General features: G+C 42.8%; 1 protein-coding gene across 6 annotated transcripts in view; it reads right to left on the bottom strand.

The window, feature by feature from the left end:
• The window catches only part of PRKCZ (protein kinase C zeta), a 159,719-nt gene that overhangs the window by 107,801 nt on the left and 31,167 nt on the right, over window positions 1-20,751 (bottom strand). The window contains exon 1 of one of the 6 annotated variants that reach the window (XM_048824685.2): window positions 17,418-17,675. The exons of 3 other annotated variants lie outside the window; for them this stretch is intronic. Coding sequence is in view for 2 of the 3 variants with exons in the window: in XM_048824679.2 (XP_048680636.1) it covers window positions 16,123-16,228 (106 nt within the window). In the remaining variant the exon portion in view is untranslated. Of the gene's footprint in view, window positions 1-16,122; window positions 16,244-17,036; window positions 17,225-17,417; window positions 17,676-20,751 lie in introns of those variants that run through there. 2 more of the 6 variants (XM_048824682.2, XM_048824679.2) reach the window with 2 other exon arrangements.

Here is a 20,751-nt window from a genome sequence, read left to right as displayed (position 1 = left end):
AACAATTTTATATGACTAAACTAATTTAATTACAATGTATGCTTTAAATATTACAGAATCGCAAAGTGAAACATTATATACACTGCACAATTCAGTAAATCCCTGATTGTATGCAAGAAAAACGTGAGTCCTTTTCCATCACATGGAGCCCATCCACTCCTGTATCCCAAGGGTATGCATTCTAGGCAATAAGAGGATAAAGTACCTGCTCCAGCCACTAGACTACTTATAGCAGCCAACTCTATACACAATAGCATCTGCTGTTTTAATCCTAACTAACAGGAGAAAGACCCTTGCAGCTCAAGATATCTGCTCTTTCTGGTATATCTGAACTCCACTTTTCCATCAGTCCTCCGAATACCTTGTTGAAACAAGTCTAGATGTCTTCTGCATTTATTTATACTCTGTGGTTTGGGTCACATCATTAACTCAATTCATAGGTGTGTCACCATTGCCCTGAAGCAATTCTGACAAAGTTCTATATTTACTCCTAAATTCTTAGGCTTTTTTATTTTTGAAATGTTCCTTAGACTTTTTCCAAAACAAATTAAGTCATCTCTTTTCCTACAAAAAATCCAACTTCATGAATCTTTTCCTCTTAATGTAATCTTCCAATAGTCATTTAGCTACTTCTCCAAGACCATGGTATACCCTTCCTACAGTCATGACCAACAGTAACTACAGAATTCCAGATGTAGAAGCAGTTCACAGGCTAATTCTTTGGTGTCTTATAGCACAACCTGTTTTTGAACTATGTCTCTTAACATTGACTCTTATCTAGGCATTTCTCTGGGGTACTTACGAGGACAAGCTTACTTCCCACTTTTGTATCCATAGACTTGAAAATTCAATAAAGATACCTAAGAAAAAAATCTAGATTTGGACCAACTGAAATAAAATTAAGAAAAATCAATTCACTCCCCCACTTAGACTTTCTATTGCTGCTTTTTAACTCCGCTATAAATCCTCCTAAAAATATAATGGGAACTGACAAAAACTGAACTATGATGGAACTAGCAGGTGCTGCTGTAATGTAAATTACAATAATGTTGGATCCACACATTTAATTACCCATTGGGAAAACAGATTAACGATTGACTGTAAACACATTGTTTGAAAGATTAGTAGTATCCCACAATGTGTGTACTATCCAAACAGGCATTCTTAAAAGCTATAGCATTATTTTTAAACCTCTGCCAAAGTTGTATAGGTTTGGGGGTTTTCTGGACTCAGACATGTGGGGCAGGAAAGATGAGTATTAGTAAAACTCTGCTTCTGTCAGTATTATCAGTCTGATAGAAAAAACAACCCTTTCCTTGATCAATATGAAGCATTTTGAGAATCATTTATATCAGCTACGTACTTTTTTCACATTATACTCGCTTGGTGGTGAAATTCATTTAACAGTTGGCAAAGTCTCTTAACTGGAAAAAAATCACTTTTCTGGAGTGTTTACTGTCAAATCCTAATAATAGTGACTGTCAGACCTAAAATGCTTTTGGGATGATGCTCCAAACACCCTCTCACCTCCCTACACACACTTGAAAATTAGGTCTACACAAGAGGCTTGAAAAAGCAGAATTGTTCATACGTATAATCTTGATTTGTGGAAGCTATCAGCATTCTCAGATGCTGGCTCAGTGGCAAGTGGTCTTATCCTGGAGAAAAGTCTGCCTTTCAAAAACAAAAAACTCCAAAAGATTGTGGAGTAGATCATCATAAGAATCCCTGCCTCCTGTGCTCCATAACTCCCTATTCTTGGATGTTGCACATTGCTACCCCTTCTCTATGGTGTGATCACTAAGCCCTGATCTACACTAGGAGTTGAGGTTGAATTTAGCAGCGTTAAATCGATTTAACCCTGCACCCGTCCACACAACGAAGCCCTTTTTTTGACTTAAAGGGCTCTTAAAATCGATTTCCTTACTCCACCCCCGACGGGGATTAGCGTTGAAATTGGCCTTGCTGGGTCAAATTTGGGGTATTGTGGACACAATTAGACGGTATTAGCCTCCGGGAGCTATCCCAGAGTGCTCCATTGTGACTGCTCTGGACAGCACTCAACTCAGATGCACTGGCCAGGTAGACAGGAAAAGGCCCGTGAACTTTTGAATTTCAATTTCCTGTTTGGCCAGCGTGAAAAGCTGCAGGTGACCATACAGAGCTCATCAGCAGAGGTGACCATGATGGAGTCCCAGAATCGCAAAAGAGCTCCAGCATGGACCGAACGGGAGGTACGGGATCTGATCGCTGTATGGGGAGAGGAATCCGTGCTATCAGAACTCCGTTCCAGTTTTCGAAATGCCAAAACATTTGTCAAAATCTCCCAGGGCATGAAGGACAGAGGCCATAACAGGGACCCGAAGCAGTGCCGCGTGAAACTTAAGGAGCTGAGGCAAGCCTACCAGAAAACCAGAGAGGCGAATGGCCGCTCCGGTCAGAGCCCAAAACATGCCGCTTCTATGATGAGCTGCATGCCATTTTAGGAGGTTCAGCCACCACTAACCCAGCCATGTTGTTTGACTCCTTCAATGGAGATGGAGGCAACATGGATGCAGGTTTTGGAGACGAGGAAGATGAGGATGCTGAGGTTGTAGATAGCTCACAGCATGCAAGCGGAGAAACCGGTTTTCCCCGACAGCCAGAAACTGTTTCTCACCCTGGACCTGGAGCCAGTACCCCCCCAACCCACCCAAGGCTGCCTCCCAGACCCGCCAGGTGAAGAAGGGACCTCTGGTGAGTGTACCTTTTAAAATACTATACGTGGTTTAAAAGCAAGCATGTTTAATGATTAATTTGCACTGGCATTCACAGCTCTCCTGGATGAACTCCCAAAGCCTTTGCAACAGGTTTCTGGGGAGGGCAGCCTTATTCCGTCCACCATGGTAGGACACTTTACCACTCCAGGACAGTAGCACATACTCGGGAATCATTGTAGAACAAAGCATTGCAGTGTATGTTTGCTGGCGTTCAAACATCCATTCTTTATCTCTCTGTGTTATCATTCATGGTCACCTGGTTGAAATAGGGTGCTTTTCTTAAGGGGACATTCAGAGGTGCCCATTCGTAGAATCATAGAATATCAGGGTTGGAAGGGACCTCAAGAGGTCAACTAGTCCAACCCCCTGCTCAAAGCAGGACCGATCCCCAATTAAATCGTCCCAGCCAGGGCTTTGTCAAGCCTGACCTTCAAAACTTCTAAGGAAGGAGATTCCACCACCTCCCTAGGTAACGCATTCCAGTGTTTCACCACCCTCCTAGGGGGAAAGATTTTCCTAATATCCAACCTAAATCTCCCCCACTGCAACTTGAGACCATTACTTCTTGTCCTGTCATCCACTACCACTGAGAATACTCTAGATCCATCCTCTTTGGAACCACCTTTCAGGTATTTGAAAGCAGCTATCAAATCCCCCCTCATTCTTCTCTTCTGTAGACTATACAATCCCAGTTCCCTCAGCCTCTCCTCATAACTCATGTGTTCCAGTCCCCTAATCATTTTTGTTGCCCTCTGCTGGACTCTCTCCAATTTTTCCACATCCTTCTTGTCGTGTGGGGCTCAAAACTGGACACAGTACTCCAGATGAGGCCTCACCAATGTCGGATAGAGGGGAACGATCACGTCCCTCGATCTGCTTGCAATACCCCTACTTATACATCCCAAAATGCCTTCTTGGCAACAAGGGCACACTGCTGACTCATATCCAGCTTCTCGTCCACTGTCACCCCTAGGTCCTTTTCCGCAGAACTGCTGCCTAGCTGCTCGGTCCCTAGTCTGTAGCGGTGCATGGGATTCTTCCATCCTAAGTGCAGGAATCTGCAAGTGTCCTTGTTGAACTTCATCAGATTTCTTTTGGCCCAATCCTCCAATTTGTCTAGGTCCCTCTGTATCCTATCTACCACTCCTCCCAGTTTAGTGTCGTCTGCAAACTTGCTGAGGGTGCAATCCACACCATCCTCCAGATCATTTATGAAGATATTGAACAAAACCGGCCCCAAGACTGACCCTTGGGGCACTCCGTTTGATACTGGCTGCCAACTAGACATGGACCCATTGATCACTACCCTTTGAGCCTGAAAATCTAGCCAACTTTCTACCCACCTTACAGTGCATTCATCCAGCCCATACTACTTTAACTTGCTGACAAGAATACTGTGGGAGACAGGTTTCAGAGTAACAGCCGTGTTAGTCTGCAGTTTCCACAGTATGCATCCGATGAAGTGAGCTGTAGCTCACGGAAGCTTATGCTCAAATAAATTGGTTAATCTCTAAGGTGCCACAAGTACTCCTTTTCTTTTTGTGGGAGACAGTGTCAAAAGCTTTGCTAAAGTTAAGGAACACCACGTCCACTGCTTTCCCTTCATCCACAGAACCAGTTATCTCGTCATAGAAGGCAATTAGATTAGTCAGGCATGACTTGCCCTTGGTGAATCCATGCTGACTGTTCCTGATCACTTTCCTCTCATCTAAGTGCTTCAGAATTGAATCCTTGAGGACCTGCTCCATGATTTTTACGGGGACTGAGGTGAGGCTGACTGGTCTGTAGTTCCCAGGATCCTCCTTCTTCCCTTTTTTAAAGATGGGCACTACATTAGCCTTTTTCCAGTCGTCTGTGACTTCCCTAGATCGCCATGAGTTTTCAAAGATCATGGACTATGGCTCCGCAATCACATCCGCCAACTCCTTTAGCACTCTCGGATGCAACGCATCCGGCCCCATGGACTTGTGCACGTCCAGCTTTTCTAAATAGTCCCGAACCACTTCTTTCTCCACAGAGGGCTGGTCATCTCCTCCCCATGCTGTGCTGCCCAGTGCAATAGTCTGGAAGCTGACCTCATTCGTGAAGACAGAGGCAAGAGTACATTAGCTTTTTCCACATCCTCTGTCACTAGGTTGCTTCCCTCATTCAGTAAGGGGCCCACACTTCCCTTGACTTTCTTCTTGTTGCCAACATACCTGAAGAAACCCTTCTTGTTACTCTTAACATCTCTGGCTAGCTGCAACTCCAGATGTGATTTGGCCTTCCTGATTTCACTCCTGCATGCCCGAGCAATATTTTTATACTAATCCCTGGTCATTTGTCCAATCTTCCACTTCTTGTGAGCTTCTTTTTTGTGTTTAAGATCAGCAAGGATTTCACTGTTAAGCCAAGCTGGTCGCCTGCCATATTAGTATTCTTTCTACACATCGGGATGGTTTGTTCCTGTAACCTCAATAAGAATTATTTAAAATAAAGCCAGCTCTCCTGGACTCCTTTTCCCTTCATGTTATTCTCCCAGGGGATCTTGCCCATCAGTTCCTTGAGGGAGTCAAAGTCTGCTTTTCTGAAGTCCAGGGTCTGTATTCTGCTGCTTTCCTTTCCTCCTTGTGTCAAGATCCTAACCTTGACCATCTCATGGTCACTGCCTCCCCGATTCCCATCCACTTTTGCTTCCCCTACTAATTCTTCCCGGTTTGCGAGCAGCAGGTCAAGAAGAGCTCTGACCCGAGTTGGTTCCTCCAGCACTTGCACCAGGAAATTGTCCCCTACATTTTCCAAAAACTTCCTGGATTGTCTATGCACCGCTGTATTGCTCTCCCAGCAGATATCAGGGTGATTGAAGTCTCCCACAAGAACCAGGGCGTGCGATCTAGTAGCTTCTGCGAGTTGCCAGAAGAAAGCCTCGTCAGCCTCATCCCCCTGGTCCGGTGGTCTATAGCAAACTCCCACCACGACATCACCCTTGGTGCTCACACTTCTAAACTTAATCCAGAGATTCTCAGGTTTTTCTGCAGTTTCATACCGGAGCTCTAAGCAGTCATACTGCTCTCTTATATACAGTGCAACTCCCCCACCTTTTCTGCCCTGGGCTGTTTGCCTGTGGCTGAACAGAAATGTTCCCTGCTATTAGCCACGGGGGGGGGAGGAGGGGCTAGCCACACGCTGGGGGGGGGGGGGGGGGAGACAAAATGCGACCTTGGAACGAAAACACATGTGCTATGTAATGTTAACAGCAAGGTTTACCGTAAAAGAGAGTGTACCCATTGTTCTATAAAATGTGTCTTTTTAAATACCACTGTCCCTTTTTTTTTCTTCCACCAGCTGCATGTGTTTCAAGGATCACAGGATCTTCTCCTTCCCAGAGGCTAGCGAAGATCAGAAGGAGAAAACACGCACTCACGATGAAATGTTCTGAGCTCATGCTGTCCTCCCACACTGACAGAGCACAGACGAATGCGTGAAGGCAGACAATGTTGGAGTGCAGGAAAGCACAAAATGACCGGGAGGAGAGGTGGTGGGCTGAAGAGAGGGCTGAAGCTGAAAGATGGCAGCAGCGTGACGAGAGGAGGCAGGACTCAATGCTGAGGCTGCTGGAGGATCAAACTAATACGCTCCAGGATATGGTTGAGTTGCAGGAAAGGCAGCAGGAGCACAGACTGCTGCTACAGCCCTTGTGTAACCAACCACCCTCCTCCCCAAGTTGCATAGCCTCCTCACCCAGATGCCCAAGAATGCGGTGGGGGGGGCCCTCCGGCCACTCCACCCCAGAGGATTGCCCAAGCAACAGAAGGCTGGCATTCAAAAAGTTTTTAAAAGTTTTAAACTTTTAAAGTGCTGTGTGGCCTTCTCCTTCCCTCCTCCACCACCCTTCCTGGTGCTTCTCTCCTCCACCACCCTTCCTGGGCTACCTTGGTAGTTATCCCCCTATTTGTGTGATGAATGAATAAAGAATGCATCAATGTGAAGCAACAATGACTTTATTGCCTCTGCAAGCGGTGATCGAAGGGAGGAGGGAGGGTGGTTAGCTTACAGGGAAGTAGAGTGAACCAAGGGGCGGGGGGTTTCATCAAGGAGAAACCAACAGAACTTTCACACTGTAGCCTGGCCAGTCATGAAACTGGTTTTCAAAGCTTCTCTGATGCGCACCACGCCCTCCTGTGCTCTTCTAACCAGCCTGGTGTCTGGCTGTGTGTAACCAGCGGCCAGGCGATTTGCCTCAACCTCCCACCCCGCCATAAACGTCTCCCCCTTACTCTCACAGATATTGTGGAGCACACAGCAAGCAGTAATAACAGTGGGAATATTGGTTTCGCTGAGGTCTAAGCGAGTCAGTAAACTGCGCCAGCACGCTTTCAAACATCCAAATGCACATTCTACCACCATTCTGCGCTTGCTCAGCCTGTAGTTGAACAGCTCCTGACTACTGTCCAGGCTGCCTGTGTATGGCTTCATGAGCCATGGCATTAAGGGGTAGGCTGGGTCCCCAAGGATAACTATAGGCATTTCAGCATCCCCAACGGTTATTTTCTGGTCTGGGAATAAAGTCCCTTCCTGAAGCTTTTGAAACAGACCAGAGTTCCTGAAGATGCGAGCATCATGTACCTTTCCCGGTCATCCCACCTTGAGGTTGGTGAAACATCCCTTGTGATCCACCAGTGCTTGCAACACTATTGAAAAGTACCCCTTGCGGTGTATGTACTCGCCGGCTTGGTGCTCCAGTGCCAAGATAGGGATATGGGTTTCATCTATGGCCCACAGTTAGGGAATCCCATTGCAGCAAATCCATCCACTACGACCTGCACATTTCCCAGGGTCACTACCCTTGATATCAGCAGATCTTTGATTGTGTTGGCTACTTGCATCACAGCAGCTCCCACAGTAGATTTGCCCACTCCAAATTGATTCCCGACTGACCGATAGCTGTCTGGCGTTGCAAGCTTCCACAGGCCTGTTGCCACTCGCTTCTCAACTGTGAGGGCTGCTCTCATCTTGGTATTATTGCGCCTCAGGGTAGGGGAAAGCAAGTCAAAGTTCCATGAAAGTGCCCTTACGCATGCGAAAGTTTTGAAGCCACTGGGAATTGTCCCAGACCTGCAACACTATGCGGTCCCACCAGTCTGTGCTTGTTTCCCGAGCCCAGAATCGGTGTTCCAGCGCATGAACCTGCCCCATTAGCACCATGATGCCCACATTGCCAGGGCCCGTGCTTTGAGAGAAGTCTGTGTCCATGTCCTCATCACTCTTGTCACCGCGCTGACGTTGCCTACTCGCCCGGTTTCACTTTGCCAGGTTCTGGTGCTGCATATACTGCTGGATAATGCATGTGGTGTTTAATGTGCTCCTAATTGCCAAAGTGATCTGAGAAGGCTCCATGCTTGCCATGGTATGGTGCCTGCACAGAAAAAAGGAGCGGAACGATTGTCTGCCATTGCCCTGATGGAGGGAGGAATGACTGACGACATGGCTTACAGGGAATTAAAATCAACAAAGGGGGTGGCTTTGTGAGAAACTGAATGGCCCCCTCAAGGATAGAACTCAAAACTGGGTTTAGCAGGCCGTCGATTTCACAGAGGGAGGGAGGAGAAAATGAATACAAAACAAATCTGGTCCATTTCTTGTTTTGAGCCACTTCATCTATCTTCATACATCTTGCTGGCAGCAGACTGTGCAGTACGACCGCTAGCCATCGTCATCTCCTGGGTGCTCGGCAGAAGACTGTGCAGTATGGACTACTGGCCATCGTCTTCTGTTGGCTGCTGATTAAAAGACTGCAACTGAGTCCTACCGGCAGTGTACTATGAGATGAAACTTAAAAGGGAAATGACCTGGCTGAGTCACTCCCATGTTTGCCCAGGCGCCCCTGACCTGATCGAGGTCGGTTAAAAGAGTACCCAGGACTACGTTGACGACGGCTACCAGTCATACTGCACTGTCTGCCGCCAAAAGGCAATAAACTGCTGCCGTGTAGCAATGCAGTACCGCGTCTGCCAGCACCCAGGAGACATACGGTGACGGTTAGCTGAGTGGGCTCCATGCTTGCCATGGTATGGCGTCTGCACAGGTAACTCAAGAAAAAAGGCGCAAAACGATTGTGTGCCCTTGCCTTCATGGAAGGAGGGAGGGAAGGGGGGCCTGACGATCTGTACCCAGAACCACCTACGACAATGTTTCAGCCCCATCAGGAGCTGGGATTTCTACCCAGAATTCAAATGGGTGGCGGAGACTGCGGGAACTGTGGGATAGCTACCCACAGTGCAATGCTCTGGAAGACTACGGTTGCCTTGGTATTGTGGACACACTCCGCCGACTACACGCACTTAGAGCATTTGTGTGGGGACACACAATCGACTGTATAAAAACACTTTCTACAAAACCGACTTCTATAAATTGGACCTAATTTCGTAGTGTAGACATACCCTCAGATATCACTGGGTTTTGTCCCCTCTTAAAAATATTTCCTTTCCTACGTTCAACTAGAAAACAATCAGCCCCACAGTAATATGCAAAGGAAATTAGTGAACATGCTTAGTGTTCTCACAAAGAATTGGAAATGTAGGACTGGAAGACATCTCAGTAGGTCATCTAGCCCATTCCCCTGAGGTTCACTATATGATTAGGTCTCAAAAGAAATCACTTTCTTCAGTGGTCTTACATGTTTAAATTAGAATATGCAGAATAACTTTTATACCCTTATAAGTGTGAATTTTAAAAAGTTATGGGCCATATCATGCTATCCATTTTTAAGCAGAACTCCAAGTGAAATCAGTGAGAATACTGCTGAAAAACTGATGGCATAACGACATTCTGAAATACAGTTCTATGACCCTGATCACCTCAGAAGTTTCTACAGAATAAAAATAATAATTTTCCTGCTCTCTGGGGCTGGAAACATATCCAGCTGCAAAACCTAAAAACTGATCAAGGATCCATACTGTAGACCTTTAGTCTATATACGGTTTCTAATATGAGCCAATACTTTGTCTAGACAATCAAGTTTGTATTTTTAATTTTTATAGCTCCTAGAGCTATGTAAAGAAACACTGAATAATGACTTATTGTGGACTGTTTATGCTTCATTTTCCAGGGTAGGATGAAAAGTGTAATTTTGTGTTTACTTTGATATTTTAATGATTGTTTGGTAGACTTATTTAAAATTGTGTTTTGGTTACTAAACTTCAGCAACCAGCAATGGAGGTTTCTCAAGTTGCATACAGAATTGTATGTTCTCATTACAATTTTGTAAAAAACACTGATATATAATTTAAAAGACTGACTTATATTGTGCATTGCTATTTCCTGCAGGGTTAAAGAGTTTGCTATGGAGCTCAAATATTCTTCTGGAGATGCATCTAATATGATAAAATAAAGAACCAGACAGACAACTGTGCCAAGAAATGGCTTTAGATTACTTGGATGTTGACTTACCAAAAGTAAGTTGCTTATGGGTCTACTGTTGTGTCTAAATGCGCTAGGATTCAGAGATTTTAAATAGACCACTTAAGTATACGAATTACTTATCATACCTTACTCATGCTAAAAACTACGTAAGCAATAGCCAGAGAAAATCTAACTTGTTTTCTGTGCATTATGCTAGTAAGCAAAAATTATTACATTGTGAAGGATTTAAATATAGAAATCCTCTCTTTCCCACTGCAATAAGCAGAGACAATTGGTAATGCATCAGCAAAAGGAGAAGCATATCCTTATCTTCCAGCCAATTGTTTTAATGATTCTCCTCACACTAGCCCAGCGGTTCTCAAACTGTGGGTCGGGAAGTGGGCCCCGACCGCATTTTAGCAGGGTTGCCAGGGCTGTCAAACTTGCCGGGGCCCAAGGCTGAAGCCAAAGTTCAAGCCCCACTGCCCAGGGCTTAAGCCCTCAAGCTTTGGCACCCTTCCCAGGGCAGGGGGGCTCAGGCTTCAGTCCCTCTTCCTGAGGTCTTTTAGTAATTTTTATTGTCAGAAGGGGGACACGGTGCAATGAAGTTTGAGAAACCCTGCTCTAGCCAAAAAAAAGGCTAAAATTCTGGAGTCTATTAGCAGGAGTCAAGTATCTCACAAAAGCTTATGCCCAAATAAATGTTAGTCTTTAAGGTGCCACCAGACTCCTTGTTATTACCAGGAATCTTGTATGCTATAGCCTGCATTGGTGAGGCTTCAGCTCGAGTACTGGGTCTAGTTCTGGGCACCATATATTAAGAAAAAAGTGGACAAATTGGAGAGAGTCCAGAGAAGAGCAACTCAAATGATAAAAGGTTTAGAAAACCTGGTCTATACGGAAAGGTTAAAAAATTGAAAGGTTTAGTCTTGAAAAAAAAGACTGACAGCATATTTGAAGACTAAGGAAGAGAAGAGAGTGATCACCTGTTCTTCGTATCCACAGAAGGCAGGACAAAAAAAGTTATTAGCAAGGAAGATCTAGGTTGCATATTAGGAAAACCTTTCTAATTATAAAGATAGTTATGCATTGGAATAGGCTTCCAAAAGAGGCTGTGGAATTCCCATCATTGGAGGTTTTTAAGAACAGGTTATGGCAGGGGTGGCCAAACTTACTGACCCTCCAAGCTGCATACAATAATCTTCAGAAGCTTGAGAGCCGGGATGCGCCTTCCGGGGCTTGGGACTTCAGCCCTGCGGGACGCACCTTCAGCCTTGAGAGGCCCCAGCAGGCACAGAGACCCCCATCCCTGCTGGGCAAAAGCCAGACGTGATGCATTGAGTGGGGGGGGGCAAGCACGGCCATGTGCAGTCCTGTGCTGCCCTTCCCCCCCTCCCCCCATTTTTGACAAGATTTGCTGGCCCCTTTCAGTCAGGCAGAAGGCAGGACTGGGCTCAGCTGCTAGTCCCAGCTGGGCAGGACAGGACTTCCTCTTCCCCTGCACAGCATCCGGGGCTAAGTCAGACCCACCCCCAGCTTTCTCCCCTGGCCCCCCACTTCCTGCACCCATTGCTCCTCAGCAGCAGGGGCAGGGATCCCTGTGCAGGGAGCTGCTCTCCCATCCTCCCCCCTTGAAGTCAGATGCCCTCATTCCCAGATGCTCCTGTCGAGCCTTACCTCCCCATACACCGAACTCTTCCACCCCCGATTAGCCCCACTTCACTGTACCTGGCCCACCCCAACAAGCCACCTGCACCCAGACACTCACTCCACCAAGCCCCAAGCAGCTGCATATGGACCCCCCACTGATACCCCCATACCCATACTCCCCTGATGAGCTCTATACCCCCCCCCACTCAGTTCCCTCTGCTGAACCCCAACCACCTTCACCTGGACTCCCCTGCAGAATCCCATTACCACTGCACCCAGAACACCCTGCCCCCCAAACCCCTGTGCATATAGATCCACCCCACACCCAGATTGCCCCACACAGAACACCTCTCAACCCACACCTGGATCCCCTCCACGCTTGGATTCTATGTTGCTGAGCTTGCCTGCCCACACCTGGTGTACCTGGCACAGAGGGGCAGGCCCAGTCCTTGCACTGTGTCAGGGTTGGATGCAGCCTCACCACTGAGCTTGTGTCCTGGGGGGACCTGCACAGTGATCTCCCACCTCTGTGCTGTCAGTGGCCTGGGCTCCCCATTGCCATGCTGGAGCCTTCTCATTTATTTGGGAAATAAAAGTAGCAGAATTTTAAAATATTGTGCAGAATTTTTAATTTTTTGGTGCAGAATGCCCTCCGGAGTACTCCCTGCAACTCCAAGCTGTTTGCTGCTACCTCTCCCTGCAGAACTAATACCTGGGAGCTGAAGGGAGGGGCAGCTGAGGGTAAGGGGTGGAAATGCCTGTGAAGTGTGTGACTCAAGCTGTTGGGGGGGAGGGGGACCTTTAAATTGTGCCCCTCCCCCACTCTCAGTAGGCACCAGTTGTCTCTGAAGCTCCTAGCCCCACCACAGGGCAGAAAATAGGGACTTATGGGGGGGGGGGGTGTCCAGGAGCTACACCAACTGTAAAAGACTCATGCAGCTCAAAAGCCATGGCTTGGCCACCCCTAGGTTATGCAAATACACATCAGGGATGGTTTGAGGTATACTTGGTCCTGCCTCAGCACTGGGGGTGGGGGGGGGCTGGGAAGAAAAGACTACAACTGGACTAGATGACCTCGAGGTCCCTTCCAGCCCTACGTTTCTATGATTATTTTGCTGCTCAAATGGGTGTTATTTTGCCCAGGTACATAAAACTTGCATTGATCTTCTTTGCAGCTATATCACACTGCAAGTTCTTGTCAGGTAACTCATGTAATCTGAATACAGGATGCCTTGCACAACGGAAGAGATTCTGTAACAACTCACCTTACTGTTAGTACACCAATAGGCAGGAAAAGCCACTTTTAAAAGGACTTAGTTGAAATTAAAACCAACTTTGTACAGGCATTCATTCAGCTATTATATTTTTATCAGGATTTCTGTTCTCATTTCAGACACTGGACTAGAAACATTCAATCTTTGACCTGCACTCTAACTTAAACTAAACTGCTCACAAGATACCTCAGCATGTAACTGGATTCTGTTTTAAAAACAAGGAAAACTTTTAAAAAATATTAAACTGAAATTATGAATTTGTATTGGGCAGAGTTCTAGAAACTGTACATGACTTTCTGAAGTAATATTTGTGTGGAGTCAAGAACTTGAGAGCACTAAAATTTAGCTCTGACAGTCTCCTTCTGTGTCCTCAAACTGTCTCAGTTTCCTCACCTCTGAAAAGGGGATAATATTTATCTACTTCAAAAGTATATCATGAGAATTAGCTAATATTTGTAAAGTGATGTGAAGAGGAAAAACTCTATTAAAGCCCTACATATCCAAATGGCAGTTAAATCTCTTCTGTAACAGCTAAGATATTTTACAAGCTTATTCAACATATCCATAGAGTGTTTTGGACGAAGTGGCTGATGTGATGATACATCGGTTCTAATAGCAAATTTACCACCACCACCCGCTTAAGTTTTTATGATATTGGAGGAGTATCAAACCCTAACCTAAGAGAGTGATCTGTCAAGTCGTCTTTCTGATGGTTTCTCAGACTTGCTTACAGCCTAGCTTATGGAATCTTGTGTAACTTTTTTATCCACTTTGTGGAACAGAAGGTGTAGAAATTAGCATGTTTTTCCCCCTCAGATTAAAATTTTGAATCACAATCTGAAGATCTAAAACAGTTGTAAATTATGTTTAAGACAGTGTTTCCCATACTTTTGAAAGATGATCCCCCTTCCACCCAAGTTCACAAAAAATGAAACCAGTTGCACCATCCCGGCAACCTCACCATATGCTACTAGAGACCTAGATCTCTTAATCTGCATATATTCTGTGCTCCCTATCCACCTCCCACATACACTTTGGAAACACTCCATAGAGATTCATAATGTGACCCTTCCTCTCCATTAAAGCATTTAAGAAAGAACAGTGAAGTAGTTAACAGTATTTCATTTAAAGTCTCATCACTTGTCCGGGAGCTTGAAATAAATGGGGAAGTTCACACCTCTCAGAGATATTGTTTCAGGCTCCCTGAAAAAATCAACTGGACATCTCTGCAGCACTTGCTTCACATTTTGAAGATTTTCTTCACAACCACAAACAGCTAGTGACTTTTTAAAATGGAAGCTGAAAATCTGGAGAACAAAGATTTGTCTGTACCTGCCCCATCCCCATTTAGTGAAAGGGCATAAATCAATTGTCTCAAAGTGTGGGTCAAGAACACTGCAGCATTTATTACATTCTTGTTTATGATTTGCTTAGTGGTGACTATGAGCTCAGCATTGTACAAACACAGATAAAGAGGGCTGTACTAAACTCTTTAGTATTATCATTACACTTCTCTTTATCCCCAGCTAACAATTCAAAAAAAAAACATTTATGGATGTGAAGTATTAGTGCTGGAATCTGAGAGACCTGAATCAGGTACTTCTCTGGTCAAACCCAGGCTTCTCAACTCCCTTCCCTCCCAATAACTAACCAAGAAAAAGGAGTTAAGTCCTAGACTAAAATAAACATTTCTAATCTGTTAAGTCTGGCAAATATACATGTTTGTTTAACTACTTTAGAGCAACACCTCCATACTTCAGAATTGCTCACTGATTTAACAAGCCTACAATTAGTTTCCTTCTGAAGGATTAAATGCTATACAAGTCTCAGTCGGCAGCAAATTCTTTAATGGTCAGTCATTTGCAGAAACTCATTTCAGCTTCACTTCTGCAATCGTCTCTATTTCCAATTAGCCAGGCCTAGAATCCCAATTTTTTTTTATACACAGATGCATATATGCACAGAGAGCAATGTAACATTGGCCTTCGTGCTTGGAAGACCCTATTCATCTTATCCAGAGGCCTTTGGATGTTCCTGTGGCTTAATATAAAAAGTTATCAAGATCTAAAACATGTAATGGAGCAGCTGGTTTTAAAAGAAGACCTTCAGACCAACAAGATATCCTTTAACAACTAACCTTGAAATTGTCATTTGGAGGGCTGATTATACAAATCTCGTTATAGACACTAACACAAAACAAAAAAATGCTTTAACAGGTCTAACAGATTAGTAATCATCTGTTGGGGCCAGTGAGTCACCCAACCAATACTCACTACTGTGATCAACTTTGTCAATAACTCCTTCCAGCCAAAATGAACGTCTAGATTTAAGAGACTGCTGCTATCTACCTTTATGGATAGAGTGGTTTTGGAAGATGGGGAAATTGAATTGAGAGAGACTTAGGAGGGAAAAGGTTTTTAAAGCCAAGTGACACTTCGCTATGTAGCTATTGTTTATATCTTAAGTTATTAGAAAGAAACAGAGAAAATGAGAAAGAAGCCAAGTCACCCAGTTGAGCCCTTAAACTAGTTTCACTGAAGCTTCCCTTATTCAAAATACTTTTCTGTTTATAACTTATGGACTGAAATGAACACATCTGGTAAGTATCTAGCATTATAAACTAAAGAAAAGAGCAAAAATCAAAATAAAATATGAGCTTTGAAATCTCACACCTACATAGTCATTAAAAACCCTGAAGCCATTGGGGGTCTTTCAGTTTTAATAAAAATCAAAGCGAATTTTGGAATTAAATAATTCTAACCAAATAAATAATTGACTTAAACCACAATTCTTGTTCTTAAAGTTTACCACCCCTTCGGCAATCTATATTTTAATTTCTCATAATCTACATGAACTGTATGCAATAAAAAGCACGTGGTACACATTAGCAGGATGGAGGCAGAGATTTCAGACATTCTTGAGAAACTATCACACAGCTCTTTTAAAATCCTGAGCAAATTTTCTTTTCAAACAAGAAAAACAGTTTAGTTTTCCCCTTCTGCCATTTCAACCAATAAAGAGCTTTTTTTATTAAATTAGTTTCAAAACAGATGAATTACCCAGTGCAATCCAAGCTATGTCTTCAGAGTTGTCTCTATGGTCGCAATAGTTCCTTTCTTCATTGGGGGATGGGATTGGTTCACGTGCTCTGAATAACCTAATCATTGCTGCTAATACAGTAACAAATGAAGGGAAAAACCTGTCCTTGTGAGCTAGCACAATATTTACAGGCCACACAACTGTCGCAACCAACCTTTTACTGCTATTTTTTTGTGCTAGGCAGAACATACAGCAAAATTATATGTTCAGATCTAAAATAAATTTACAAGCCAAGATACTAATTAGATTAATAAAATACCTCATTTAACCTTAAGACACAATGGGGGGGAGGAGTAACTAAATCAAAAGCTAACACCAAAAAAAATTGAACCCCCCCCCCAAAAAACCCACCAAAAACCAAAAACATCCATGACAATCTAGTCATTTTTAAAAAAGGAGGGGGGGGGGAAGTTCAGCAAAGATCACCATCGATATTCAATAACAAACATTATCAATGTGCTATCATGGTAATGCCATAAGCACCAACATACTACTGTATAAAAATGCTATATCATATGAAAAGCTTTAATCAAAGTGAATTGTCCCTTTCATTGCTCTATTGAGAGAAAAACAATGGCAAGTGAAATCATTAAAATCCATTAGTATTAACTATCCAACATCAAGATACATTTTTTATCATTAAACAGAATATTGATTTATTCAGATGTAGCAATGCAGAACAAAAAAAAGTGTACCAGCACATTTCTTCCCGTAACATTACGCAGAACACTAATTCAAAACAAATATTTCATTATTCAACAATTTAAAGCAATTCACTTCACTGCAAAATGAAAAAAGGCCTTTGCTAATTTAAAGATTTACATCTTCAGAGCATTGTTTTCAGTCTTATAATAAATAGGCCCTAAACACATACCGTCAGGTTTTTTTGGATACATTTCCTTCATTAATCTCCCTTATTTTCAGCGGCATCACTCATTCTACATACTCCTATCATCTGTTCTCCTAAAATTGATCACCCAAAAAATCCAAGTCTTTTCACTCCAATTTTGTCAACATTTCTCAGAGCTCTTTCAGCCACATCCCTACACACGCAGAGGCACCAGTAATATCTGTATTTGTAACAATCTATGGTTGCAAAGGAGGACTGTAGGAAAAGCAACTACATGATAACCAAAATGCTGACTTCTATTATCTACTGCACCACATGCACACACATACTGCACCAATGGCTTCAATTCATAACAGCAATAGCAATGAAGGTACATAAAATCTATAAAAGACGTGCATTACTCACTGGGTTTTATTCTTTTGCTTCCTCAGCATGTAATTCTTTATGCTTTACAATGCAGTAGGTTTGAAATGAAACAAATTTCCCTTTCCCTTTTTTCCACTGATGCTGCTGTTAGAATACCACTAGACACCAGGACAATAGGCAGGATCAGCCTGAACATTAAGAGCAAATATTTAATGGAAGACTGGTTATCCTGTTCTCTCCCTTTCACATCTCTGCCTCATGTATCCAGGCACGGGTGGTACTGGCTCCCTTGGGAGGCTGTAGCTAGCAGCTGAGGCACAAACTAAAACATGGCATGGACATTAAGGAGCTGATGTCACCAAAAAAAAAAACCCACAACAAAAACCACCACACAAACCACCACCCACACCACACAAAAAAAAACACAGCCCCATATATTTCTGCAGTACAACTCAACTCTGACAGAGAGCTCTCTGGAAGATACAAATGAATAAGAAAACAGTGGCAGCAAAACACAGTTGTGTTATACAACACAAAGGAATACCAAAAATGAAAACAGTGCCAAAAAAAGCCTGACTCAGTGCAGACAAAAAAATGGGACCACAGAGTGATAAGAATGCCACTCAAATCTCATTTTGCATCAAGACAGCAGCACGTCTGTAGCTTGTGGGCAAAAACAAACACCCACAAATTTTATAACAATGTTTAACATCAAATCTGAAAGAAGAGGTGACTTACCAAAAAAAAAATTAAAATACATGTAAAATTTTGAAGACTGGTCTAATATATACAGCTCTGGAATGTTATTAAATATGGGAGGGTTTTTTTGAACTAAGGAAATCAGTATCCGAGGCTCCAGGCCAATAGGTGCTAGTAATACCTAGGGAAGGACAGGTTACATTCAGTATCTGGAAAGAGATACAAGCTGTTTTAGACATTCTGCCACCTCACCCATGTAGCAGCACTGCCATTCTGATTCATGTGAAATTGAGTAACTGTCCTGCTGAGGGTAAAAGGTATCATGGTAACAGCAGCAGTACATAGGGAGTAAAGAAGTCAGGTCTGCAGGAAAAATCCCAAAAGACAGTGTAGATGGGTCATTATAAGTTCAGGAGCTAGAGAACTGTGTATCCTATTTTACATTAGGATGCTGCTGCCTGGAAAAAGATGGCTTCTTCAAACACACACAGAAGAGAAACCTTTGATTAATACTACTCCCCCCCCCCCCCAAACAAAAAACTGTCTGTTCTTCAAATGCAGGGTAAAATAGAATTCAATAACTTTTCCTGAACACTACTTGAATTGCAGTTTGAAGAAGGGGATGCAAACAGCACTGAGTTTAAGTCACATTCTTTATTTAAAGTTTTGCTAGCTGAGACAACCTTTAGTACATCCCATCTTTTCAGGAGTTCCAGGTAGACTGCAATCATACTATTCTATTTCAACATACCGTACACCACCGCAACATGAATACAGAACACTCTAAATAAATATTTTCTGCCATCTTTAGAGGTAGTTGTAGAGGGCAAAAAAAATTTAAACAAAAGTCACATCATATAAAAAGCTACTTCAGAATATTACAGAACACTATAAATAGGTACTTCATAACCTAATATCAATGACACAGAGCAAAGCACTAAAAGTTAGATTGATTTGATTTGGAGATTCAACTGATTGTTCTTCATATGCTCCATTCCAAAGTGTCCATAGTTTTGTACAAATTGTAAAACACAGTTTGTACTGACAGATTGATAATATAAGTGGGTAGCCTATTTTAATTTAGTGGAGAATTTTTTCACTTGTCCATGCAAATAATTTGAGACAAACCTAAAAAATCTTTATTTATATAGTTCAATTTAAATAGGATATGCAGTAAATACCAAAAATGTTTTTTAAAATGATTTAATATAAGAGAATACCATAAAGATATATTGTAAGATAAGAATAAAAGATAAACAAAAAATTGAAACAATTCAAATACTTAAAAATCTTGTAACTTTCTACTCCAACATTGCTCATATCACATTTTGCATGCAGTTAAAACTAGCAGGCAAATGTAAACTCATTTTACTATGGATTTTGAGAAGTATATTTTAAGTTAAACTTAAAATACTCTTCAGAGTAACCCACTTTCACCTCATATCCTTTAAATAATCAAAATCACCAATATCAATAGCACTTTGAGTAGAATTATATAATGACGATTCTAGCTGTATTCATGCAGCTAACAAGCAATACTGAACACATCAATTTATGCTAAATTAATTAGTGTTGATACAATCTAATATCTCAACACCATAACATGGAAACAGTCAAAACTAGTTCACAATACCAGGTGTCCACTCAGGTCCCATAACTGCAAGAGACAATGTGTACAAAATTCATTCATTACATCTTTAGAAACCTGATTGCAAATCCCTTACCAAGCACATCCTACTAAACAGGCTTTTCAAACAAAGTATGATTCAACAAGATTACTAAAACAGCACAAGAATGAGCATTCTACATACCAACAGGGAAACGGGTCAACTGAATTATGTATCTCTACAGATTAATATAGTTTATAATATGGAGCAGTACAATCAGGACAGCTATGAGTTAATGTCCTAAAATATCCAAGTTACTTTAACTGAGATCATGTTAAATTGGAACACATCTCTAACATGCCATTTAATATTTGCACATACTTTGTTCACTTCCACTTTCTCCCTAAAGGTGTTCCAACATTATCAGATTAAACCAATGCTCTTTTTACAGTTTATATTAAATTAACAACCCAGTACTACTGTGATTTAGAAGAACCCCTAGAAACTCAAAGCCTCAAATTACATTTGGGAGGGATTAGGTGAATCAAGGGATGTCACTGGTCTGAGACAAGAGGTGACCAAAAGTTACCATCTATTGGCTGTTCAATGGCCCAACACAATGAGTTGATGGTGTCAAGTCAAATTTAGTAGAAAAAGGTGTCCACATCACAAAAAACATGAACCCAACTGACTCAAAAGTCTACAGTGGAGGCCAAGGACTGAATAGACATGAAAAGTGAACAGTCTTCTCACCTCTAGAGGTCACGCCTCCAAGACAGAGTTAGCTTGCAGGAGGGAAGCTTCAACAATCACGCCCACACTCTCACCTGTTCTGTGGACAGAAGATTTTAGTCACCTTTCTGTCACACTCAAGGGCAAAGTGCAGCCCTCCTCTTCCATGATCCAATGAACTCTTTGCCAGCATAAGTGATGTGCCATTACATACGGCAGAAGAAACAAGGCATGAGCAGCCAAAAGGTATTAGGTAGAAGACAGTCGAGACTGCTCCAGCCCATGGACTCAAGCAGCCTCTGAAGGTCCAGCCGCCTTTGGAGATTGGAAGAATT

The sequence above is a fragment of the Caretta caretta genome, chromosome 18 (genome assembly GCF_965140235.1).
Source record: "Caretta caretta isolate rCarCar2 chromosome 18, rCarCar1.hap1, whole genome shotgun sequence".
NCBI lineage: Eukaryota > Metazoa > Chordata > Testudines > Cheloniidae > Caretta > Caretta caretta.
Note: the sequence above shows the minus strand (reverse complement) of the source record. Positions and strands in the feature narration are given on the sequence as shown.